The sequence below is a fragment of the Lagopus leucura genome, unplaced genomic scaffold (genome assembly GCF_019238085.1).
Source record: "Lagopus leucura isolate 7727_CA_CO unplaced genomic scaffold, USGS_WTPT01 Super-Scaffold_100157, whole genome shotgun sequence".
NCBI lineage: Eukaryota > Metazoa > Chordata > Aves > Galliformes > Phasianidae > Lagopus > Lagopus leucura.
In genome coordinates, this window is record NW_024962334.1 from 11,975,786 (window position 1) to 12,002,802 (window position 27,017).

General features: G+C 43.5%; 1 protein-coding gene across 1 annotated transcript; it reads right to left on the minus strand.

Moving 5' to 3' along the window:
* Positions 1-6,316: 6,316 nt before the first annotated feature.
* TGFBR2 (transforming growth factor beta receptor 2) lies at positions 6,317-27,017 on the minus strand. The gene is made up of 5 exons (XM_042888513.1): positions 26,930-27,017; positions 25,532-26,331; positions 21,123-21,264; positions 12,381-12,508; positions 6,317-8,981 (listed from the first exon to the last, which is right to left on the minus strand). Exons 1-5 carry the CDS (start codon positions 27,015-27,017, stop codon positions 8,802-8,804), a joined length of 1,338 nt encoding a protein of 445 aa, XP_042744447.1. The 3' UTR covers positions 6,317-8,801.

The window sequence follows — 27,017 nt, forward strand, 5'->3', positions numbered from 1 at the left end:
CAATGAGTCCCAACACTTGCCCTTCACCAAGAGTGAAAACAGCACGGCAAGAGCGTGCTGGCCACATTTAAGACTCAGAATGCTGTTTTCAGGCTTTGTTTTATTCTAAAGCAATAAAAATGAATGTTTTTTAAAATATTTTCCTTTCCATGAGAAACACGACTGTTCCATGGTTAGTTATGAAAGAGGACGTCCTATTCTCATAGCACCATACATTTTGAAATTCTCATAGAACAAATTTCCAGCTTCTTGACTTCCCTGCAGTCAGACCCTTGGAAACTTGAGACCAAAGAGAGAACTGCAGCCCCTATGGCAGGAAGGGAGCCCAAGATTTCCTCAAGATGCTGTGCTGTCCATCTTGAGATGGCATCAGTGATACCGGAGAGACGATGTGGACTGTAATTCATTGTCTCAAATTTTGGGCACCCTGAAGACTTCCTGTGAGGTTATCTTAGTGGCTTGTCTTTATTCTCCCTTCTGATCTGGGGGGACAACTACTCCTGAGACAACACATTTTTTTTTCTCTGCAACTTCTATGCATTCAAAGGCTATTGGCAGACTAGTCCTCTGAGACCTTACCAGGGTTTCAAAGAGGGGCAAGGCTACTTGGTATGTCTCTCAGCCACAAAGAGGGGCAAGGCTACTTGGTATGTCTCTCAGCCACCACTGCTGATACACTACAGTATGATGTTTGCCTTCCTCTGAAACAGCAAGTCACTATTGACTCTTGCTAGATTTGGGCTCCATTCTGCCCACTGGAGCATTGTGGCTGACATTGTGGCTGCATGGCTTTTCCCCATTAGATGGCTGTAGACGTTAGTCCTGTTTAAGTGTCCTTGCTAAAGAGGATCAGGCTTTTTCAAAACGCTTATTCAATCTACCAAGAGCAATTTGAACTGGAATTCCATCCTGCAGCATGCTTGCAGCCTCTTGCAGCACAATAAGGCTTGCAAATTTAATAAGCACGTGTTCCAGCCCATCACCTAGGCTACTGTTTCAAATACTGAGCGGCAACAGACCCAGGTCACTGTGGAGCAGTGCTGAGAAGCTCATAGGGATGTACATGGTAATTATTATGTCTTTCAAGCCAGATTTGCGCCCACTCCTTACTTGAATTTAGACAACAGTTCCTTCGTTTGCTAACAAGAATGGCATGTGAGGCAATGTCGAAAGCCTTTCACAACTCAAGATGTTTACTGTATCTTCTCCATTTACAAGGGATACTGTTCACCAGGAAACCAAACCGTGATGACTCCATGCTGACTTTTACCCTGGACAAGTGCAAAGATAAGCACGAAGGGATCTAAAATTGCTTCTGCTAATCCTTTTTGGAAACCAGGAGGAGGAGGAATTTCACCCAGCTCAGCAGGTTTGAAACAATACAATACATGTAAAATTTTCTATGCTGCTGTTACCCTGTGCTAGCTTTAAAAAATGGTCTTTAATTGCCTGATTGTAGCTTGAAAGAGTCATAGATCCTTAGAGTTGGAAGAGACCTTCAAAGGCCATCTAGTCCAACTCCCCTGCAATGAACAGGGACATGCACAGCTCAATCAGGTTGTCCATGAACGGATCCAGCCTTGAAAGAAGGCTGGTACAACCACACAAGTACCAAACATTTTGGCTTTTTTCAGCCACGTTTCCTTGCCATTGTGAAGTTCTCCCTGAAGGCTTTCCTTTTCTATGATGTTTTTATGTGTTCCTTCCTAAAACACCAGAACTGGAAGAGAAGGCCACTGCTCCCAACCTGGAGTACTTAGCTTGATTAGATGACATTGTAGGAGGGCTATTTCCTCAGATACTTGCATGAGACATTAAAAAAAGAGGTCCTTTCTGTGCCTGTTTTAAGAGCCCTGGTTCTCTGGTGGTTTCCTTTGCAGTCATGGAGAGAAAAGCCCAGGGAAAAGCTTGCCCTGTTTTGTTCTTTGGACCAACTTACTTATCCAGAGATGTAGGAGAGAAACTGCTGCATCTCTTTCGGGAGAATTTTCTTGAGAAAAATATGAAAATATTTTACATTCTAAAGTGGATCTTCTGCCAAAATGTTTTTCTCTAAACCTAATAAAACCAAATTAGACTGTTCCCCAGCTCAGGAATGAATTTCGTCTGGTTGTGTGTCATGGATATAATAAACAGTTTATACAAGAGCAAAGGCTGTGTTTAAGTACAGCCGAATCCTGTTTGGTTTTCTGTGATTAACCTAAACAATTTATAAATGGATGAAGTAAGTTAATTTAAATTCTTTTTTTCCATTTCCTTTGGATTTGTTAAGATTGGTTTCTTAAAAGCTACCATTCCATAAGTGAATTCAAGACATGTGCATTCACAAATGGTAACACTCCTGCAGTGAAATGAACTTGCCTTCTTCTTTTCCTTATTTAATAAGACATATATCCTCTTTAGAAGTACTTGGGCTGAATGCCCCATTCTCAGGGCTGAATGCCCCATTCTTGGTGGGAGATGCTGTTAATGCCTTGAAACACGGGACCATTTTGCTGTGCCATTTGGAGCATCCCAAGGAAGATGTTAGTCTGCATGACGCTTTTGCAGACTCCTCCTCGCTGACAATGCTGAAGTGTTTGTGACATCAGAGTATGGAGGAAATGCTGCTTCTGGTCATCATGGGGGGGTTAGCTGCAGCAAAAGCATGAGGATGTCTGTGTGAAAGAGTGCAAAGCTTAACAGCTGAAAAATTAAAAGTCCTGGGATGAAATTTATATCCTGCTCAAAACCTTTTAGCTAATTAAAGCTATAGCTGCCCTCTTTCTGCCTCCAAGAACACCGTACGGATAATGGACAGCAAGCACCTTGGTTGAAGAGGATCGCTCCCTGGATTCAATTTCACCCAAGGAGAAAAGCTCACCCTTCAGAAACAGCACTGGCTGCAAGTGTCAGCAGCTGCAGCTTCCACTGGCTGAGTGCTTTTGCTATGGATGGGATGTGCTGTGTGAACCCATGTAGTCTCCTTGGGGCAGCACTTTGGAGCAGCATCACACACAGTGCTTCCTCCTGGGGCTGGGAGCAGCTGCCCTCTGGGTTTTCTCACTGGAGCCTTTCCCTGGGAGCCTTCAGTTCAGTGTGGTTAGAGCAAAGAAAGACAAAACGCTGTTTTTTGTCACTGCAGGCATTCATACACCCTGTACAAAAGGCTTTGCTCTTTTAAAAATGGTGTTTCACTTTAAGTGATTTTCAAGTGATCGTCACAATGATTCAGAAGCAGCCCTGAGCAGGCCTCGTATTTTCACAGCAATTGCTGAATCTACAAGTCTGGGAGGCATTCTTCATACACTGCCAGTGCATGCATTCCAATTTAATATTGATGTATTTATGATCTTATTGTACAGGATGGTCAGAGCAACCTGGATGGATTGTTGCAGAAGCCCTCTATGTATTTACATACATTTAACAGGAAAATCAGCATATAAAGACTGGGCATACAGGCAGACAGACAGATGTTTATTCGTCTTCCAGATGAAAACTTTTCTGAAATATAGGAGAAAAAAGGGAAGTGCTATCAGCCCCTCCCAAGACTGCTGTGGGTGCCCCATCCCTGGAGGCATTCAAGGCCAGGCTGGATGTGGCTCTGGGCAGCCCGCTCTGGTGATTGGTGACTCTGCACGTAGCAGGGGGGGTTAAAACTAGATGATCATTGCGGTCCTTTTCAACCCAGGCCATTCTATCATTCTAACATAGCCAAGGGAAGGCTGAAGCTGGGCAGAAGTATCAGGGATCTTGTCTCTGTGGGTTTCAATGTCAGCTTGTCTGAGGAGCATTGTGTTCAACCCTGCCTCCTCAATCAGTTGACCACTTTATTTTTTCAAGACTTCAGCTACATAAATGCAACTGTCCAAAGAGATTGGTTTGTCCTCATTAAAACTAAGAAAATACTCCGCAGCAGATAATTTATGAGCTGACTTTTGCCTTTGCCTCTTCATGAAGTGATTAGACGGTGCTCAGAGCATTCATTATTCAACAGATTTAAATCTATTTCCTGGGCTCGGCCCTCCCAGGAGCCTCTCAATTTGTCTGTGTTTCAACAAACCGCTGGCTTTGTCCTCAGCTTCCTGCCCAGGATTACGGCCTCTCAGCTGCCTGAGGTCACAGCTGGGTGAGAGCTGGTATGGGCACTGTGGGCCAATGGGCTCTGGGCAGCCAGTAGGGCACACCACAGGCTCAGGACAAAGGCGCCTGGTGGGCCCTGGGTGCTCCCAGGAACACACACACGCCTGAAAGCATACCAGCATCCTGCAGCAAGGTGCAACACTTACACCTATGCTGTTTTTGGCAACCACCAGAGCCTTCTGACCACTCACATGGCGTGAGCCCACTTGCAGGAATTTTTTCCAAGTAATAAAGGTGGTATGAATGCAGCCAAACGGCATTCAGGAGCCACAGGCAGAAGGATTGGAGCAGGTTTTGTTCCACCTTCTTTGTGGCTGGAGGGAAAAATTGCCATAGGCAGTGTTTTGTAACAGCCGCAACATTAAAAAAAAAAGCAAAAAAAGCAAAAAAGCAAGAGAAGGAGTTAGGGCTCAGGAAATAAATTAATCAGTGTTCCTCTGAAAGCAAAGGGAGTCTTTGGGTCCCAGCACAGCTGGCGTGACAAGAGGACAGTGTTGCAGGTGCTGGACACACAGCCCAGTTTGTTTCCAGGAGCATTCAGAATAATGATACTTTAATATCTCTCTTGTTGTTTTTTTCCCCTCAGGAGCTGGCGCATGATTTTTTTCACTGTTTGTGGCTTTTCCATTAACAGCTGGAGCTTGTCAAGCAGGAGTGAAATCCTTACTGCACTGGGAGTTGTGCAAACTGGTAACACAGAGCCAGCCTGTGCTAGGATTCTGGCCATCCCTGCTTAGACCACTGCACGGGTCAGTAGCAACCCCAAGAACAGCTTTTGTGTGCCCTGGTGCTAATATTCTGACTGACATACATAGGGGTTGAACTGAATGATTTTTAAGGTCCCTTCCAACTCAAGCTATTCTGTGACTGGGATTGATTCTATGACTTTGTGATTATTATATGACTCTGTGATTGATTCTATGACTATACCTTTTAAGAGCTGCTCAGAGAAAAGTATTGAATACCCTATTGAGGATGAGAAAGAGGGCAAATGACTTAACCAAAAAAATGAAAAATCAATGATAGGTAGCATACTTTATTTCACAGATGTTGTGTATTCAACTCTGTAGTTGAATACTCTGAAAGGCCTCTGTAGTTTGCCTGCTACATTTTTTAATACAATTTGTATTTGTTTCTGCACCACTCGTTTGCCCTGTCACACCAGAAAGACATTGACTTCAATCCAACCTAAACAGGATGTCAGGGCTTGAAGATCTTTGCACAGTGCACGGCCAGCAGTGGTGAGGGGTGAGTAGGACAGAGCCACGACTAGGGCAGGGCACTCTGACACTAGGCAGGACTCTGCTGGAAATAAATCATACAAGCATGCAGTCGTTTGAGTTGGAAGGGGCTCTTAAAGGCCATCTAGCCCAACCCCCCTGCAATGAAAAGGGATGCATACAGCTACAGCAGGTTGCTCAAAGCCTGGTCCAGCCTGATCTTGAGTGCGTCCAAGGATGGGGCACCCACCACATCTCTGAGCAACCTGTGCCAGTGAAAAACTTCTTCCTTATATCCAATCTAAGTCTCCTCTCTTTCAGTTAAACTCATTTTCCCCTTGTCCTGTCACAACAGACCCTCCTAAAGTGTCCATCTCCTTCCTTACAGTCCCCCTTCAGATACTGAAACGCACTCTCAGGTCTTCCCACAGCCTTCTTTTCTCCAAGCTGAACAGCCGCAGCTCTCAGCAAAAACGTTTTTTGGGCTGGCAGCTCTTCTCATATTCATTGGTTTCTCGTGCTCTGTGCATGCCCTGCACAGGAGGGGTGGCTGGCTGAACACCGAGCACAGCACTGAAGCCGCGTGGCACAAACACATTAATCACACTCTTCCCTGTGACACAGATTTAGTGCACTGTCTTCTAGCTCACTTTAATACCAGACCCAAAAGAGCAGAGGATTAACAAAGACCTTACCTGCGCTTGCGATTGAGTTGACAATAGGAGAGAGTCAGCTGTGAGCCTGCTTCTGTCCCCTGCCCGTGACCAGAGAAGGTTTTACATGGTGAAGGAACGGCCACTGCATCCCTTTGCTGATGCTCTCCAGACAAGACAGCAGCACAGAGGGACACGTGCAGTGGCAGCTGGACATCTGGGCACCTAGTGAAAAGGGATGAGAATAAATCCTTTTAGGACAGGGATCATTTTTGCAAGAGCCCCCTCCTTATTCTAGATGCTCCAGAGATGAAAGACAAATTTGAGTCGGTGTTATTTTATTTGCAGCAATAAACATTTGATTTATATAAAACAATAAGAACAAAAAGCCCCCAAACACTGTTTACAAAGCAAGTTAAGTGCTTGAAACATTTGATAAAGAAGAGTATATAACATTCACATCCCTATTTCATACATGATGTACAGGTGAAGTATTCCTTAAGAGAATTAAAAAAAAATCCCTTTACATGTTGTAGTAAAAAAAACCAACAAAACAACAAACAAAATAAAACCAAGAAAAAACAACGACAACAACAAAAAAAAGGAAATAAATGTGTCAGTACTGTCAGTAACCTCTGGATGCCATTCCCTGACCTTCAGTTGGGTGGAGGGAGAGAAAGCAGCCATGGCTGCCCTCAGCCCCCCAGTCCTGCTGTGCAGCACACAGCTGCGCCTCGCTAGATGGCAGTGGCCCTGCAGCTGCATCATTTTCCTTGCCTTTTTTTTTTTTTTTTGGAAATGCAAATCCCTCTCCCCTTCAATTTGACACAGTGTCCTCTGAATCCTGTTGTAGTTGCTAAGATTTTGCTCTTTGTTTAAATATTTCTGAGCAGTTCAGTTAAAACAAAATGAACGGGGATACAATACCATTTGAAACGAAGTACTTCTCACTGCAAGTCAGTCTGAGTTCCTATTTAAACAAGCATGATTCCTACTAACTTGGCAATATCTTCTAGATTAATATCAAAGTTTATCTGTCAAAGATGTTCAGTGAATTGCACCTGATGCAGACCTGTGTGGGACTGCTCTGTGCTCAACTCCTGGTTTCCACAGCCCGCTTACATGCTGCACAATCAACAAGTACAATTAGCAGAGTGGCACAGTTAGCATTTTACAGGTCATGTAACTAGAAGGACTATCACAGTGGAAAGGGGATAATAAAAAATAAATGAAAATGCTCACCCGTGTCCTAGGCCCACAGAAAAAACTCCGAAGAAAGTGATCTCCAGAAACAGACCCTTCCCCAGTGCCAGTCAGCCCTTAAATGGGGTCTAGGAGAGGTGCAGCCAGGCTCCACCCCTTCCATCACACAGCTGAATTGCCTTCACCTGTGCTCCATGGCTGACTCAGTGCTCGCCTCAGGTGATCAATCAGTGGTTCAACAGTTCCCAAACACATGCCAAGGGAAGAAAAAAGTGAAACATCACTGCAGAACTCCTGAAGACAGAATCGTCAGAATTATAAAACGCACTGCTGTCATTTGTATAAGTTTACATATGTCAACTGTCTGGATAATTAAATTCCCACTACCCTGCAGAGAAGAGGGCAGGATATGCCATGAACCTGATGCCATGGAGCCTCCCCTCATTTCTAAGGTCCTTGTGTGAAAGCAAAGGCACTGGGTGTTGTCTCTTGCTTTTCTCTAGAAAGCATGGAACAGTCAGGCTGTGGTATGTCAAGCAATCAGATATGCTGTACTAGGAAAAAGTTATTTGTTCTCACAGCAACGCAATTAAGGTAAAAGGAAAAGGGAAAAAATAAGTACAGTCTGCGTTCAGAATGCAGAGCAAATATAAAACATCTGCTTGGATTACTGCTGGACTTGGTGCGGTTTGAGGGTCAGGAAGGGAGGAGGGGAAAAATCTCATCCCGCTGCTATTTTGCAACCTGCTTGCAAGCAGCATGAACTCAGAGCAATAAAGACGTAACACTAATGACCTCTGCATGGAAACACAGGTGGTGGGACCAAACCTCCTCACGCTCCCTCCCGCTATGGGAGGCTGTGAGGACCTTGGGGTTAAGGCAAGAGGGCAAAGACATCCCCGAATCTTCCCAAAAACACTCCAGGCAGGAGCGTGTAGTTACAACTGCAAAGCCAGATCTGTCTCCTTGCTGTGAGACTGCTGCTGCAACTGTCGTCTCCTGGGCCACAGCTGGGTGTGTGCAGCACATGCTTCAAAGCCATCTTCTTATTGCTCCTTGTTCCTATCTTTTTGGCAGAGTGCTTAGTGCACAATCGCTAGTGTCCTGATACACCAGTCTCCCCGGGTGCTTTCCCAATGGGGGAGGGATCTCTAATGCACAGGTAATTTCCTGCGAGCATTTTTTAAACTCTATTCTTCAGATCATGGCTGTTTACAGATATATAGATAGATATATACATACACAGACATTTTTAATATATATGTATATATATATAAAAATAGCAATTTCATAGTTATATACAGGCATTATTAAAGTGCATAATGTTATTGGCTATTCTCAAATCTCATTTCCTGAGGAAGTGCTAACAGACTTAGCTCCTCCTATGACATGACGCCGGCTGCCAATGCTGGAGTACAACACCCGCTCCCTGGCTTTTAACTCCCATGCATACATCTCCCTGCCCAGAGCCACAGCTCAAAGGGAGTAGTGACAGCCTCAGTCCTCCAGGAAGCAAGTCAAGGCACCGATCGTGACTTCTTCCTCTGCCAAGGTAACGTGCTTAGGAGTAACCTCCCTCCATTTCGGAGCTCTTGGGTGCATGCTACTTGGCGGTGGTCACGGAGCCGTCCTCGGGGATCTTCTCCTCTGAACAGCTTCTCCCTGAGAGCTTGTCGTGGTGCTTGAACTCACTGAAGCGCTCCGCCACGCACTGCGCCGTGAGCCGAGCCTCGGGGTCGTGGTCCCAGCACTCAATAAGGGTCTCACACACCATCTGGATGCCCTGTGGAGAGCACAGAGAGAGCACTGTGGTGGGGACAGCCACTGAGCCACCACCGGTACGTGCTCATAAGAGCCGGCTGGGGTGTTCTCTGAAGCCTAGAGGACCGTTGGTGTGCCTGCGGTGACAGAACTGGTCCCAGAGGTGCTCAGCAGGCTCTGCTGTCATTGAAATGGGGACATGGTATGCTTTCTTTTTAAAGAAACCCTACAACCTTACGTCCACTGGCTCCAATGGCCGGTAATGCCATTTCTAGACACAGAATCCCAGAATCCTTGGAATTGAAAAGGACCTTTAAAGGCCATGCAGTCCAGCTCCCCTGCAATGAACAGGGACGTGCACAGCTAGATCAGGTTGCTCAGGGCTTGACCCAGCCTTGAAACTCTCCAGGGACAAGGAATCAACCACATCTCTGGGCAACCTATTCCCCAGCCTCGCTACCCTCCCTCCTCCAAACCTCCACTTTTTGGTTTGGACCAGTAGAATCAAGTAGTTTTTGGTCTAATAAATACAATCAGAACAGCTGAATAACAACTTCCCACTCAACCCATCCCTCCGCATGGCTGAATCCTATTTGTGTTGTTGTTTTTTTTGTTTTTTTTTTTTTAACAGAATTCTGATTGCCAGCAATATCAAGCCTGACATCAGCCTTTATGAATTCTCCACAGACAAACTAAAACTGTGTGCAAATATGGGCCGCAGTCCCACAAACACTTAAACACATGTCACTCACAGATGTAACTATTTAACCTTCATTTCAATGCTGATGCACATGTTTACAGGAGCAAAAAAACAGTTGCATCTTCGTAATGCATTTTGTAAACATGAGGTATTTGCCAGGAAATTGTGTGCTTTGCTTTACGACACTAGAAGCCCATTAAGCGGGATTTATCTTAAACTTCTTATTTAAAAAAATAACATTTCACAACACTACATTAATTGCATAATTTACCTAATTGTGATGTTGACTGATGTCAACGTTAATAGCAGAACGTTACTGTCTGTACACAAATAACATTAGTTTTCTGATGACATTGAAATTACAAGCAGTAAATTAAATTAAATATTAAACATTAACTTGAAATCAATAGTGCAACAAATCTCATTAAGGGGAAAAAAATGTAATATGTAAATCCATTCCAGAATTTTATCACGATGAATAATGAGTTCATTACGAAAACACGACTGCAGAGGAAGGAAATGAATATGGAAGAGCTATTACAGTAAAAGCAACTTCAGTGGAGTTCAAAGCAGATCCTCAGCTGCTGCAAACTGTCACAGCCCTGCTGAAGCCCATGCGTCACTGAGTTGTAGATAGCGCAACGTGAAACGCTGAAGGGATTCAGACAAAGGGAATTAAATCCACCTTCACTAAATGTCCTGGGAGGGTGTTATCAGGCATTCACTTCCTGCCTTAGACTCCTAATTGAGCCCTGCTGGAGCCAGCTGTGCCCACTCCAGTTACACACAAACGCAGGCAGCACATCCCAGCTGGCAGGACGTCCTGTGCTGGGCAATGCGGGTAGCACCAACTGCCCCCAGCACTGCTAGGACCCTGAGCCTAACACACACAAGGAGCTGCTGGTGCTCCCTCAACAAGGCACGACCAGCCACGTTGCTGCTCCTACTGCCATGCCGTGTGATGCCTGAAGGAGTTCAGCCCTGAATGCACACAGGTCTCTGGGCCACTCAACGTTACCCATGGCCTGCTCTAAGCGTCGATGACTTCTGCTTCATCGGTGCCTTTGCCATCTTCTACTGCATGTATGTCATCTGACTCTTCCCAAATGCAGAACAGAAATATTTGCCGACAACTTCTGCCTTTGCCTTAGCATAAACAGCACAATAAGTGATGGATTGATACTAAGATTTCCTTTTGCATTGGAGCAAACTTACTCGCCTCAAGTCTACTGACTACAGATCTTCCTGTTGTTCTTCTATCTCCCTAATCGGTTCTCTTTATTTTTTTTTGACACGTTAAGACCATGACTTTGGAATATTCTCAGAAATGTTCTCACACTGCTCCTAATTTTAAGCATTTTCTTCAACTTTTTTTTTTGCTCCCCAATGACCTGGCTCAGGATTCTTTCCTGCTTTGTTAACTGGGCTCTTCTAAAGTCTCACATGTTCACTACTGGGTTGGACGTCCTTTTGCCTCTGGGGAAAACAAACAGCTGTAGTCAACTCCTGATGACTTCTACCTGTTCATACATAACTTAAAAAAAAAAATTGCAGTCTTCTACTCTATACAGATGAGCATCAATGTAACCTCACCTTCCCAGTTCAACAGATCGGTTAGAAGATAGCTGTAGCTATAGATCCTAGAAATTTCAAAGGCCTTTCAGTACTGGCAATATCAGTTCTTCAGATGTCCCTCAAAACACAGCTCTCCTCCCCAGTGAGAGCATCGCTCCTCAATAGTCCTGCTCATTGCAGATGACAGGTCCAGGAACGGCATGCACGCTGTCGCAGTCATCAAGCAGCAGATGTGTTGCTCCTGGTTGGAGGACTGACTGATTACAGCCACTCACATGGACTTTCCTAATTAAAGGTTTGACTATAATTCTAACATTTCAACTAGAATGAAAAAAAAAGGCTCCTTATGGAAATACCAGCTGGTCTTGGTTGCCTGGGCTTTTATAAATGTTTGTGATACTTTCCTTTTGTCCATAAAGACCACTCAACATATTTCACTGATAGGTGGAATGACCAAGCCTCACTTCTCTGATATGTTTCTCATTTTATCTCGTCTGATAAAACCACTCAGAGCAAAAGTTAAGGAATGCATGCCTTTGGCTCTTTTCCATTCAGCTTCAGCTACTGAGAAATTGGGCTGCATCTGTCGCCTGGGAAGTGCCACCATGATGTGTAAGAACAGAGAAAGCTGACAGAGTGCTTCCCAACATGCCAATGACTGTCACTACACTGCCCTGAATAAAAACAAACCGAGTTGCTGACGACTCACTTCCTATTTTCCTAAACCTGTCAACAGCTGGGATGCCAGTATTACTTTTCTCTGTGGTAAAGTGCTGAGATTTGTTTTCTCTGCTGATGGAACCCGTGTGCAAAGCTGCTCTCTTTGACCTTTCAGAGCCTGCACACAGTGTACTTTAAGGCCCTAATTATTCTGTGGCTGTCTGGATGACTGTGGGGTCTCAGGTTTCTATTATTTTTTGTTTTAATTTGGTCACTTTCAAATTACACTGGTGGGCAGCAGAAATCCATGGGGATCTGGGAGCAGGCATGGTGCAGAGCACTGTGGTGTCTGAACTATGGACAGCACCAGTGTCACTATGTGACAGAGCAACGAGTGCAAAAAGAGAGGCCTCTCTTGCTGAGCAGGACACAGAGTTAACGCTCAGGCTTTGGGCAGCAGCTAGATGGGTTCTGCAGTGCTCTTACCTGATGGTTGAGCCAGGAGCTGGGGATCTCAGGTCGCCCTCTGTCTCTTAGGACATTGTCCTTCATGCTTTCCACGCAGGGATGTTCTCGCACTTTAGAACCAAAGGGGGGCTCATACTCTTTCACTTCTGCCAAGAGAAGAAGCAAACACAAGGGTATTCAGCTGGGCTGCATGTGTGCCAAGCGTGAAGGGAGCTGGCTGTTCTCTGGAGGAGGAGCCGCTGATTAGCTGCACAGTGCCACCGTTCTGCCTGACCAGCTCCAAACAAAGCAAAGCCAGTCGGCATTATCAAATATGTTTCAAATGTGTTTCTCCCCCACACACACCCCTCTCCCTTTTTCCTTCCTAGCCAACTAGACAATTGACAATTAAACTCTTTAGCACATAATCATATTAGCAACAGTCAGAGCATCAGAGTAATATTTGTGAGCCGTACAGTCTCCGCTGAGGCAAAGCACACAAGGACTTCAAGGTGAATTTTGCTTGAGCCAAGTCTGCAAGAAATGGTTATGCTGGTCCCCCTTAAGTTCCCTGGAGTTTCCACACATTAACCAGGTGAAATATAAACTGAAATCTAGGTCACAGATATTTATGTGCCAGATTGCTAGGAGGAAACAGTTGCTTGAAAAAGAGAAAGGTACAACAAGGAACAGTGCTGGAAGCTTCTATACTGTCCTTGCTTATTATTGAGCCGTTAGTAGTCTGCTCTGATTTTAGACCTCTTTCCTAAAATAGGTCAATTTCAACTGATGATGAAGGGGATACAGTTTCCTGTAGGGACTGCTGCCATTCTCATTTTTCTGTGCATGTTGCATATTTTCTTTGCTTTTCTTTGGGGAGAGAAAGGAAGAAGCAGACATATGGGATCTTTGGAGAAAACTCAAGAAATCTCCAAGAGTGGAAATATTACAGTAGATGCTGACACAATGTAGAAAATGCTGTGGTTTCTTTGGGAACAGATGGAGTATTTACACATGGGTCTAATGGCTTGCTAGTATTAGATAAAGATTTATGAAGTTAGCCTGTTCTGCTGCCTTTTATTTATTTCTAGGAATTAACTGAGGGCAAGAAAAACTGACGTGTAATCTACTAGGCAGGTTGAAGAATGCGAGTGTCTAGAAGATGTGTGAAGGGAGATGAACGAGATGAGAGACACAGTACTATTGTATAATGTTGCAATCAAAGTTCAAATGCAGTGTCCAGTACTGTTCACTTCTCTCGAGGTGCATTTTATAGTAAATAAGACCTCTGAGAAGGGTGATAACAATGATTAAAGGCCCAGAAAGAAATGTCCTGCTAAGGGAAGAACTGCTAACATTTGACTTTGTTTTCTTTGGCACATGATACAATATCAAAGTAATTAATGATGAAGATAACATAGATCAGATCATTCGGATCGCTTTGTCTCATGATGAAAACAAAACTAAAAGGTGGATTTTTCTCCAGAATTTTAGAGACAAGCTGTAGATTTCATTGCTAGGTGATGGCCACAAGGTGAAGACTACACCAGGCTACCGAAAAAGAGAAATAACTAAAAGAATAGCCCAAGACACAACAACGAACATTTTGGAAGGGATATTAAACTCCATGCATTAAATTGTCCAGAGTTTAGCAAACTACCGTGCATGCAGTGTGGCAGATAACCCCACAGATGTCTCCCTCCTTTTTCTGTGAAGCATTTTGTGCTGGTCACTCTCTACACAATTTCGTGCTGACTGACTATAGTTCTGAAACACAAGTCCTATCTTCCCATAAGCAGAATACCTTCTCTAAGGCACAAGGGCCAAAGTCTACTTTGCTTTCTTCAAATCAGTTTCACCCACATTAATCTCAGTTTGAGATAATTCAGCCAAAGTAAATTTACAAAATCTTAACTCTAAAAGTTAAATGAGAAGTTGTCATCTTGCTGGTCAAACTGGAAGCCCAATGGAAGCACAGTAGAAGTACAACGATTACAAAGCTGATGCTTTTGCTTTCAAAGCTAACCAAGATGGTAGAGACTTCTGAGGAAAAGTAAACTGCATGATCTAGACACTGCCTACACATCTCCAGCAGGCATGGTTTCCTTGTGATAGTGGTCCTGGACACCCACTGTAGTCTCAGAGATCTCCCTGCAATATGGAGCACTAGCACAGAAGAGCACAGGTGAGACAAGAGTACGAGAGACATGTGGAGCAGTGGCATGTGTGTGGTATGATAATAATGTTTTGAATGTTCCCAGGACGATGTTAGTTACATCTAATACGAACAGGCCATCTTGAGTGCGTATACACTTTTTTTTCAATGACTCCCTTCAAGCCAGGCTCTAGTTTTGCCCTGCTGTGTTTGCCTCAAAGGAATGTGAGTGACAAATCAAGGGAAGCTCTCCAGTGCTGCCTGTTCCCTCTCACTGAACTTAATCTGAAGGCCGTTGAGGTTTACAAGACTGTTCATTTCGTAGAATCATATAATCAAAGAATCATGGAATCACAGAATCATGGAATGGTTTAGGTTGGAAGGGACCTTTAAGATCATGCAGTTCCAACAGCCCTACTATAAGCAGGTACATCCCCCTCTAGATCAGGCTGCTCAAAGCCCCATCAGCCTTGCCTTGAACGCCTCCAGGGAAGGGGCATCCACAACCTCTCTGGGCAGGCTGTTCCTCACAGTAAAGAATTTTTCCCAATATCTAGTATAAATCTACTCTCTTCCAGTTTAAAGCTATTTCCCCTCCCTCGGTCACTACATACTCTTATAAAAAGTCCCTCCCCAGCTTTCCTGTAGGCCCCCTCCAGGTACTGGCAGGCCACTGCAAGGTCCACTGGAGCCTTCTCTTCCCCAGACTGAAGAGCCCCAGCTCTCTCAGCCTGTCCTCATAGGAGAGGTGCACCAGCCCTCTGCTCATCTTCTTGGCCCTCTTCTGGATCCACTCTAACAGCTCCATGTCCTTCTTGTGTTGGGGGCCCCATAACTGTATGCTTCAGATGGGGTCTCACAAGAGCAGAACAGAGGGGCAGAATCACCTCCCTCGACCTGCTGGTCTCACTTCTCTTGATGCAACCCAGGATACGGTTGGCCTTCTGGGCTGCAAGTGGACATTGCCAGCTCATGTTGAGTCTTCCATCAACTGACGCTTCCAAATCCTTCTCCTCAGGGCTGCTCTCAAGCCATTCTTTCCTGTATTTGTGCTTGGGATTGCCTCTACTTGGTGAAAGGGAAAGCCTTCCTGGAGAACTGATAGGTTTCTAATACATTTCCCCTGTTCAAGAAATTCCTTCTATGCTGCATTTTTTTTTTCAGATTTGCGATTTTGTTGAGGAGAAATTGAGGCCAGATGCTAGTTCTCTGTAATGACTTCATAGTAACACAGTTGTGCTTTTCCTCACTCTGAAAAGCATGCAGCATCTTCTCGCTATTTATTATCTTGCTTCTCCCTCCTTCAAAAAGAAAAGCCAACTGAATCCTCCTGCGGTAAATCATCCATATAGTGTGGAATCTCAGGTGTCAGACACATTTTGGAGTAATAGCTGAGGTTATTCATGGATCATGTTGGCATGCTACAGTAGACGTAATAGGTGTCAATTTGAGGCAGGTTAAGATGCTTGTTGCTACATACTCGTGCACAGCTATATACAGACGCTGAATCTATTTTTTATGACTTAAATGTTTCTTCTGATTGTTTTCAGACCAGTCAGACACTAAAAATGACAACTAGCTGAAGTACCATAAATATCTTAGGTATTTTGAACCACAGCACTTTTAGTATTCAATAATGGAAGAGTTTCTTCAACTTTAACCTCTTGCATTTAATCTTAATGGTTGTGAGCTACCTTGCACTAATAATCACTGTACCTCTGCTTCCCTTTGACACCAGCATGGCTATAACTTTCAGAAAGGCTGGGACTGGATTTTTAGCCCTGGAGACATTACTGAAAATCTATTTGTGCTTGATGAATGCTATAGAACATTTGGCAGCGGACTCCTCATGAAAAATATGCCTCTTGCATGCGATCTTATGCTCTAAGCTGTTTGCAGTGAGATTTTCTTCCTTTAAGTGAGAACTGCACACCTGCAAACCCCATCAACACTTCCCCCATGTGATATGTCTTGCTCTGTTTTTAGTGGGACATTTCCTAATGCATAAGATGAAGGCTTACTTGAAGAATTAAACCAGGAGTGAGGAGGAAGAAGGCTAGCGAAAATCAGCTGTGGAGCACAATCCATAGCAGTGATCTTATGTTTTTGGAACTTCTGATCCTTTTGAAAAAAAAAACCCTTAATTTAGAGCATAGGAGGGAAGAGCCGCAGAGGGGATAAATCAGTTGATGATGCAGTTACTGTGATAGCTTACATACACACACACATCTGCATGTGCGTGCAGATTGTGTCTTTCCTCATGCTAGAAGAATCTGGGTGGTGGGTCTACATACTGTTGCACAAAGGGACTACGCAGAAGCTCAAAGCCATTTCAATTTCAAGTTTAAGGAGTTGTTAGATGCTTACGCCACATTTTCCCTGGGTTTCCCAGATCCACTCCTTCAGAATATGAATGCTAGCTGGGAAGTCTGAGGATGCCCTGGGATGAATGAACCTACAGTGCCGTTTTCCTTGCACAGACATGTTTTAAGTGATTTCACATCTGATGATCAAAGACACAGTCACCTTTCCAAAGGGCTGGGAGTGTATAAGCTCTGCCATAAGAGTATGATTATAGGCTGTTTAGTCATTGTATGCTAGACCCTGAGATGGGAAAGTAGAGGAATACAGCATAAGAGTGCCCTGCGGGGTGATCTTACCTACTGCTACCTGGGCTTGCTGAAAGACAGCACTGAATACTGTGGTGACACATAGAGAATTTCTGGGATCCAAGCTACTGCTCCACAATAGTGGTGATGGTGCACTTTGTGGGTGTACCAGATGTGGGATGCATGCCACCACATGCCACTGCAGTGCAAACGTGCCGCACTGGGACTTCTCTTCACAAAGGAGAGGCTTAAACCAGGCCCCTGCTGCAGAGACCTCAGGCCTGATGCACAAGCACAGACCTAACGCACAGGCACAGCCCCACTGCACAGGCTATCAAAATATTCCCTGCTGCCAGAAACTGTCACCTCTGTACACTCAATGTGATGAATGCCCAGCGTTCCCTGAAGCACAAGATGCACAAATGCTTAGCTGCCAAACTGTACCTCTTGGCTGACTCTTTCCAAGCGAGCATAAGATTAACCAGCTCTTTTATTCACATTAAACAGAGCTCTGGTAAAACAAGGCTGCTATTTCAGACACAGCTCTGCTGCTACACCAAAGCCAGCCGCCCCTTCAGGCACTGCAACACCGTACAAGCAACGTCGCCATTTTCTGAGGAGTTTCTCTCCTTCCTCACCAGCCCTGTGCAAACTGAGGCTTTGTTCCTCTCCTTCTCCCTTGCTGCCCCCAGCAGTCCCCTGCCTGCAGCAGCTCCGATACGAAGCAGATGGTTTCCTTTTCTTTCTAGGAGGCTGTCGGAGAAATTACACTTGCCTCAGTCACCAAAGCTCTGTCGCTCTGAAAGCAAGCGGTTGAGATGAAAATTGTATTTCTCACAACGTGCAGCATCTGGTGCACAGCTGTTGCACTGAATGAAATACCAAGTTAACGGCAGTGTGGAGCAGCTGAAGTTCTCCCCAAAGTAGTATTGCTGAGTTTCTAAATATGCCTCTTAAATTATACTCCGGTGAAAAACCAGTCAAACTCGCTATTTGCCTCTGTCTCCCTCTCCCCTGTGCCCCATTTCTGCTTCTTCATATTTAGCAGAACAAAGTAACAATGAACAGCATGGCCTTTCTCGAAAGCTGATCCCCACCTGCATATTTACTATGGCAGCTTCACAGTACAGATTATGCTGCTGGGTATTTTCGTTTAAATGTCTGCTGACTGAAAAGGCCTGGCATTCTGCTGAGGCTATGCTCGACAAAGCTGCTGCAGTGAAAGGACCTGCCTCCATCGCCTCCCACACTCACCAAACACCTGCACACCAACAGACAAATCCTGAGAACACCCTATGTAAAAGAAATAACTCACCCTACCGTTAGCATAGCAATTAACCCCTTCTTTCCCGTGCTTTCCCCCAGCATCAGGCTGCTCTCTGAACTTCCCTGGTCCTTCTCTAGTGTGAGAGAGCCCACACTGCAGAGAGGCCTGCACTGGGGAGACAGCACTTACATCTTTTAGGTTTCTTTGGAAAGGCTGCAATTAGGTAAGTCTGCCCTGGCTTACATGCAAAGTCATTTCTCTCAGCACCTACGAGGTCAGGAAATGGAGTGGTTTGCATGAACGGAGGCAGCTCCTCTGAAGGGTGCAAGAAGGGAAGGGAGTCTCACCAGTGACAGATGGGAAGAGAAAGCAGAGAGGGAGCTGCAGTCATGAATCACTGTAAGGGTACTTCACCAGCTGATTGCAAAGAGAGTCAGACTGCACGAACCAAGACAAGATCAAAGAGGGAAATGAGAGAAACCATGCAATGCTGCTGTAGTTCAGTACCACCAACAAAATAAGGGAGCTGCATCGTAGGAGTTATATTTAGCTGCTCTGGTTGAAGACACTCAGCCCAAGTCCTACCCACTACAGCCCAAATACTTCGGTGGTTTCACTGGGGAGTGAACCACCTGGAAAGATGACTGAAGCATGGAAACAAAATTTAAGAAGTATGTTTCTGGAGATGAGGATGACTGAGAATTAGGGAAAATCAGAGGCAGGGGCTAAGCTCCAGCATGAAAACAAAGGGGATGCTGGGCCAGAGAAACGCCTCCTTTTCCTAAAATCATTTCAGCTCTTCTTCTCATGGTTATAAGGGGTCAACCTCTTCTGGCTAAACACGCTGGTGATTTCCCTTCCTTATGAAACTCTTTATATCCTCTTTTAGGCAGTTGCCATCTGAGAACAGCAGCAACAAGGTTTGTTCTTGCCACAAACTCCATTTCACTGTACTCAGCAAATATGAACAGCAACACATTCAGGCACCAGTGAAGATAAAAGACTCCACAGTGAACAGCTCATATTTGTATTAATAAGGTGAGTTCCTAAATGCAAGAAACAGAGAGAGCTTGAGACAGAGCAGAGATCCTTTTTCTCAGGTTTTAAATCTTCTCAGCTGCACTTACAAAGTGCTAATGAAAGGCTGAGGTTTTGCCAACGCATTTAGAAACATACATAGCCACCAACTGTTAAATGTGGATAGGTTTGCCATGGAATATGCTAGACTTCAAAAACTTTCAGCTTTTGGAGCACCACATGTTTTTTCCCTGAAACATTTGACTAAAAAAAAAAAGGTTTCACGCATTTCTGCTAGCACTAGCTATTTGCACACCCTGCTTTCCCAGCAGGGCGCAAACAGGGGCAAAACTGCCCACAGTGCAGCCCACCCACAAAGACCAAATGCTGGTCAGACAGAGCAAGACACTGGGATGCAGGCATTTCTATCTCTTGCACACAAACATGGTGATGCCAAACTGCTACTGCGCAGAGTGGCCTCAGAGACCTCCACGGATAGTCAGCCTTGTGGTATCCCACAGATGTTAGCAGAGAAACAAGGAGCAGCTATATTCATTTTCCAATAGGACACTGGTTTCTCTCCTGTACACTACGTTCCCCATACTGCAGTGCTCTACAGACTGTTCTGTCTCTGTTGCAGCCCTTTGAGACTCAACTGTGGCAAGTCCAATGAAAAGAGAACCTATGTGGTTTTGGAAGAGAGGTAACAAATACAAATAGTCACATATCTGCTGTAATATTCACATTAGTCTTACATGCAACAGCCCTGCTTCCTAGACTGCCTGGACTTTTGTTAAAATGGTTGCTAGACAATACAAGCAGACTGAAAAAATTTATATGTAACAGTCTCATTTTAGTTCCTGAAGTTAAGGTGAAAATCTTCAAATATGGCAATATATAATGCAGAATTTCAACAGCAACTTTTCAGATTTCTAGCACATACTAGCCTAGCAAACTGGGAATTTTGGGCCAGCTTTAGGCAAAGTAGAAATGGAGATTTTGTTTCGGTGAACGAAGTCTGAATATGAACAAACACAGTAGCTCTTCTTGGAGCTATTTTGATACTCAGTTACGCTTATTTTTGTTACTGCACTTTATACAATGAACATCCCTTGGTTTCTCCTGTGGATGATCTCTTGCAACATCCCAAAAAATGATGAGTGGCAGTTGTGGATTTCACAAAAGCAGAAAGATTTTTGAACCCCTATGACGGCTCTTATTGAAATGATAATTAGTAAATGTGACACTTAACTGGCCCTCATTAGGTTTCAGAGTTAACATTCCATGAAGGCAAAAGGGGGACAGTTATCACTTCTTGGTCTTAATATTTCATGAATCATTTAGGTTGAAAAAGACATCTAAGATCATCAGGTCCAAGTGTTTCAAATATTCTTATATTAATAATTATTTTGGGAGAGGACAGGCAGACCAGTCAATCCACGGCTACTCAAGATGCTGTAGTTTAAAAAAATAACAGGCATTAACAACCTTCAGAAGAGGCTTACCTAGCAGCAATTTATCCTTACAGCAACAGGGAGCAATTTCCTCATGCTTTCAGGAGCTTGCCCTTGAAGCTTGCTCATACACACGTGCATCTTATATTACTGAAGGCCTGTTAGCTTACAGCAGCCAGGCCCACGAGAACAACAAAGAATTGTCTGTACACACAGACAACCACAAGAGCACTTCTATCCAAACATACCTTTAGAGATAAGAAAAGCGATGGTGCTTACCTCCAACACCATTGCAGCGAGATGTCATTTCCCAAAGGACCAAAGCCATGGAGTACACATCTGTTTGTTTAAAGGACTCCATGTTCTCAAGGTTCATCCTGGACTCCAGGACCTCAGGGGCCATGTACCTTGCTGTGCCAACCTGCAGGAGAGGAAATATGGGAGAGCTCATGAGCTGCAACTGTAATTCATGTTTTGGATTCTGCTGTGATCTGACTTCAGCTTTCATAGAAATGGTGCCATTTGACACATATCCAAAAATGCAAGCCATACTTGGCACGGATCATGCTTTCTGCTGCCAAAAGAATCTGGCATTGTCTTGACTACCGACTGTACTTGCACCTCCCTTGGTAAAGAAAAAATGATAAAGCAAAGAAACAAACAAGCAAGAAGAACAGCAGCCTTCTGTAGTTCCTTAAACAACTGTTTTTAATGCTGACAAACTTTCTCACTCTTTGGCTGTTCATTGAGATAAACTCTGTCCTCTGGGCCTGGAGCAATTGCCACTGACCAAGTGATTTTCAGACGAGCAAGAAAATCACTGTATTCTTTTGCACTGCATATTATAGAGAGAACTGTTTCTTTTCAAAGTGGTCTTAAAATGAGAGAGGTAAATGCAGGCTTGGCACAAGAAAGCTGATGAAGACGTACTGAATGCATAAGCACACATTCAAAGTGAAACCAAAAACTGGCCCCTCTTCATTTGAAAAGTTGTTCCCATAAAGTTTATGCATATTCAGTAATTTTCAGCAGTGATTTTAGCAGCTGTGCTGCAGTCTAGATTACGACCTTACATTACTGATGGCAAAGTTTAAGTGTTCTTATCATATGAATAGATGTAAGGAATAATTATTGGATCTCTGAGCAGATCCAATGTCAAAATTTAAATTTTTTTCAAAAAATTTCAAAAAATAAATGTATAAAAAAATTGCTCTCCTTCTCTCCTCATCCGGAAAAAGTCCAAAAATAATCAGATCAGGCAAGGACAGCTTCAGATGGGAGACTGCTTAATCACACACAAAAAAAGAGGAAAAAACAGAAGTGGGTGATGCAGTAGGATCTGTGGTTAAGAAGGGCTATTTGTAGAGTGAACTACAGCCATCAGTCCAGAGCTTGGTGGCAAGCAGAACTACAAAAGAACATTTCGGTTATTGGGTCTGCAACTGAAGGCAGCTACATAGTAAATGCAGTCTCCTACAACATGTGTTTGGCATGCTTCTGGAAACACACCTTATCATCCCATACTCAGTACAAATGGGACACAGCGCTACAAAAAGTGTAATGCTCCCTAACAACAGTACAGACTAAGGACATTGCTTTATCATAGGACTGTGCAACATCAGAGAATTTATTTGTTAAAGGTATACAAATGGCTGTAGTACCAAGGCCTTTATTTAGAGAATAGCAAAAAAAAGTCTGTGAAATCAGTCCAAAAGTTAAATTCCCTGTTGTACGGAATCTGTGAAAATGAAGGCCAAACATGAGCAACACCAACACATTAGAGGTTCTTGGGATAACCATGTCCCAGCAGCACTGAGTTCACCAGTACCTTCCTGCCCTACTGAACATGAACACATGGCAACCCTGCAGCAGAGGCTGTTCCTAGCCCCATCCCTTCCCAAACATACAGCTTCTCTCCAAAGCAGAGTCCATCAAAGTATTAGAAAAGATTCTGGCATACTATGCCCCAAAATTGCCCAGCCCCATCCTGCTGTTTTTTTCATTAAGTGTTAATGCTGCCTAAATACAGACAATCAACATTGTCAACAAAAGCAGTTCTAGTTTTGCAACATTTCATGCTCTCCTTGCAGCAGTGAAAAAGATTCTGCAGCTTTGCTGTACAATTGAGGCTCATGTTCTAGAGCTATGAAGAACCACTGAAAACACAGAGAAAATTGAAAATGATGTTAAGAATGATATCAAGTTTTCTCACTTTCCATCCTGCTTAGAATTCATCAGCTATTGCACTCTGCCTCTGTTCTTTTATCTGAATTTAGATTACGAGGTCTTTGGGTCAAACATTCTTTTCCTACAGCTTGCAAAACTTGAGTCTGGGTCCCAAATATATTTCAGACACTTTCTCATTGTAAAGACCAGTCCGTTTTCTGTTCTTCTCTTCCAAAACTTCCAGCAAGGGAACATTTTTCTTCCTGCAGTACTTTTTATAATGTTTGTGACTTTTAGAACTTTTATACTGGAAACCCTACATTTCTTTCAAGTTGTCTGAGATGTTTTGTGCCTTGAGGTGTGTCACTCAGAGGGGCAGAGGCTATCCCTCTCTGTGTGATTAGGACGACCATCTGTTGTTATAAGGCTGCTGATGCTGCCAAGATGAGGAACATCTGGCCTTGCTGGCAAATAGCAGTCCTCTGAACACAACAGGACACGGGTCCAGATTTACATATTCAGATTAAGTAATGTCTGCAAATGTTAGCCATTGTGGATGGCCAAATAGCTAAACTGAAAAGACCACAAAGTCTGGGGAAAAGATGGTTTCCAGTCAGTCATAAAGAACACTGGTATCATACAGACAATAATGGCAACATCTGCATCATGCAGAAGGTAGTTGTGTGGATGGGAAAGAAGACAGTTTTGTAATACAAACAACTTGCCTTGAATATTGCAGTCCAAGGCTGATCAGAAAAAAAACGTAAAATACTTAGATTTTTCTATTCATTTCACAGGAAACCAGAAGCTTCCTTGAATTCAAATGTGTGTCAGCTCCATTATATACCTTCAAAAACTGGACCTCCTGATGGGAAGAGTTTTGGTGAAAGTGTAAAGATCAGAAATGATGGCAAATTCTTGTGCAAAATCTCCTAGGCAAAAGCTACGAACGGTACTGAAGTTGTCATGTTGACACATTTGAGTGGGTAGTGCTTGTATGCGCAGAAGAAATGAGGCTGAGGTTTACAGAGCCACTTCACACCATCTTACACTTTGCCATGGAGAAGAATAATGTTAATTTGGTTATCCCAAAACTGATTCAGTGAAGCTAAACAAAGTAAAACACTGGGTCTCGCCATGAGTGCCCAAGGGCATCAATTCTAAAGTAGCAACATCTTCTAGGCAGTGCTGTACTTCACTGTCAGTGCTGGTGTGGAGTGTGGGAGGGCAGTATTAATGCTATCCTCCTACTTCCAACTGTGTGTGAGCAATGCCAGAGAAATCAGATTGAAATATGGGTTGGCTTTAAGCAAAGTCTCCGTGGGGTTAAACTTCACAGCCTATGACATACACGGCCAAATACTCTGCTTTTGCTGTACTCCAACCAGTCTTGTAACTGTCAATATGGTACGACTTCACTGGACTCCAAAAAGATTTGGCATGCTGAAGAGAAATGATATGTGACCATGAGTGGTGTTTGTGTAATTTTAAATATGCCTTCCTTGGTTATCATTCACTCCTGACTCTTGTTAAGAAACCCTATCAAAATGAGATCAGGGCAGTTCCCTTAAACTAATGAGACTTCAAAGATCTTACAACAAAGATCTTAATTTGATAAACAACAGCAAAGTTCTCATGAACTCAACAAACACTACTGCCTGATGAGTTGTCCCTGAAACGTCCCTAAATCAAAATACTAGTTCCATGCTGAGTAGAAGTCAGTGTAAACAAGCATGCTTTGGATACTTACATATAATTAATCATATGTGGTACATAACTAGGAACATAACTTAAGAAAAGGTCTCAACTTCCACTACAGGAGTTTTCATCAGAAGAGAAAATATTTAGAGATATATGAAAAACTGAAGCATTCACAAATATCATCATGGCACGCCTGTGAAATAGATGAGCATTATTCACACTACTTAGTTCAAAAAGGGGCAGTTATTTTCATCTGATATTACTGCATTTGCTTGCATGTGGAGAAAGTCTCATAATCTTAAACAGGTTTATTTTTGGCCTTGTAATGTGATTATTTATCTCTCCGTTGTCTGCTACACGTCCTGAGGACAGAGAGGACCGCATTCACATATGCTGGGATATACTGACACAGTAGTTTTACTCACACAAACCTAGTGCTAACAGGCCTGAAAACTGTGGCTTAACTTCAAAATATGAAGCACACCCCATCTTGTGTGCACATCGCAGCAGTGTGACAAATAGTAGCTGACAAGCTTTTACATGTTTCGCTGTAAGGGCACAGAAAGGAAGATGGTGTCATATAACTACGTTGCTCTTTGATCAGAACAAAATCTTCATCACAATTCCCTCATTGCTTTTGTGTGAGGTTTAAAGCCTATTTGTTCATTGAAAAGAAGAAAAACAAAAACCAGCCCTTCATTTTTGTTGATTTTAAGCAAATATGGCAGCACAGGTTTTTGGTTTTTTTTTCCCCTCCTCCCCAGGAACTGACAGATGAACTGGTATGACACACAACACATCTCCTGAAACTTTTAACATACCTGACCGCTGTTGGCCAAGTCATCCACAGAGAGAGAAGGGTCCAGCCTCAGAGATAACCCAAAGTCACAGAGACAGCAAGTTAAATCATTTTTCACCAGGATGTTGGAACTCTTTAGGTCTCTGTGCACAATAGGGGTTTTAGGGCGACCACAGGGTGTGTGATCACTGTGCAGATGGGCAATCCCTCGGGCCAAGGATCCTCCCAGTTTCCAGAGGTCTTCCCAGCTGATAATGTGCCGTGTGAGGTACTCCTGCAAGTTTCCTCTAGCATGGAAGGCAGTGATCAACCAATACTGTTTACCAAGATCTGTCTTACGCTCCTCTGCGGTCAAGAATTGGAGGATGTTCTCATGCTTAAGGTTTACATCCGAAAAAATGTCTTTCTCGGTTTTCCAGGAGGCATATTCTTCATAGGGGAAGATCTTTACTGCCACAGTTTCGTACTGCTCAGATGTGTTTTGCTTCAATTTGGCTTTATACACTTCAGCAAATCTTCCTTTGCCAACAACAATGTCCAGCTCAATGGGCAGCAATTCTGTGTTGTGGTTGATGTTGTTGGCACAGGTAGAGCTGATGTCTGAGTGATCATCATCCAACATAATGGCACAAACATCACTGCAGTCTTTATGTTTCCTGGGCTTAACATTCTTCTCCCAGGCCTTGTTGAGCTTCCTCTTCTTATGAGTGCGGTAGGCGTAAAAGATAACAATCACAGCAACAGAAATCACCAATAAGGGGACAAGACTTATGATTGTGACTTTGGAAATTTCATCTTTCTCCTCTGGCTTATGGGGATCATCTGAAAAGAACAGAAGGAAGGAATACATTAAATGAGCATAGCTTTATGTGTACAGGAAGTTGTGAGTAACCTATAACATTTTTCCAGTGTGCCATACATGATTTCCTCCATTAACACAAAGTAAAAAAAAAATGATCACTACTTCCTTATCTCATATAAGCCTTCACTTACCAGAAGTTCCCTGTTTGATTATTTTACAGGGAGCCAGACCAGAATGAGCAAGAAGCTAACCTAATTTAACAGCTTTGTTTTTCTCTCAGGCTCTCAATACATTATGGACAAAACCTTCTCTTTCCTGAACACAATAGCCAAAGTCTCCTGTGCTTACTTCAGTGATATATTCTTGACAGATCTGCCCCTTTAACCAGTAATTAAAACAAAACATTCATCTTTCTTTGAAAAAAAAAAGGATAAGTAAATAGACAATGTAGCATATGAATACTGAATTGTCCAATTACCATTTCAGACCCAATGTATCTCAGTAAGATCCATAGAAAGACATCAGGAAGCCTGTCCATATACAAATACTGCCTGCTAATATTCAAGCACAAAATATACGCCTGCGTATAAATCTGAAAAACAGAACTCATTCTCTTACTTTGATATATGAGAAAGAGTACTGCTACAACAGATTCCAACACCTGCACTTGCACAGCTGTTTGAATCCTGCAGGCACAATTAGGCAT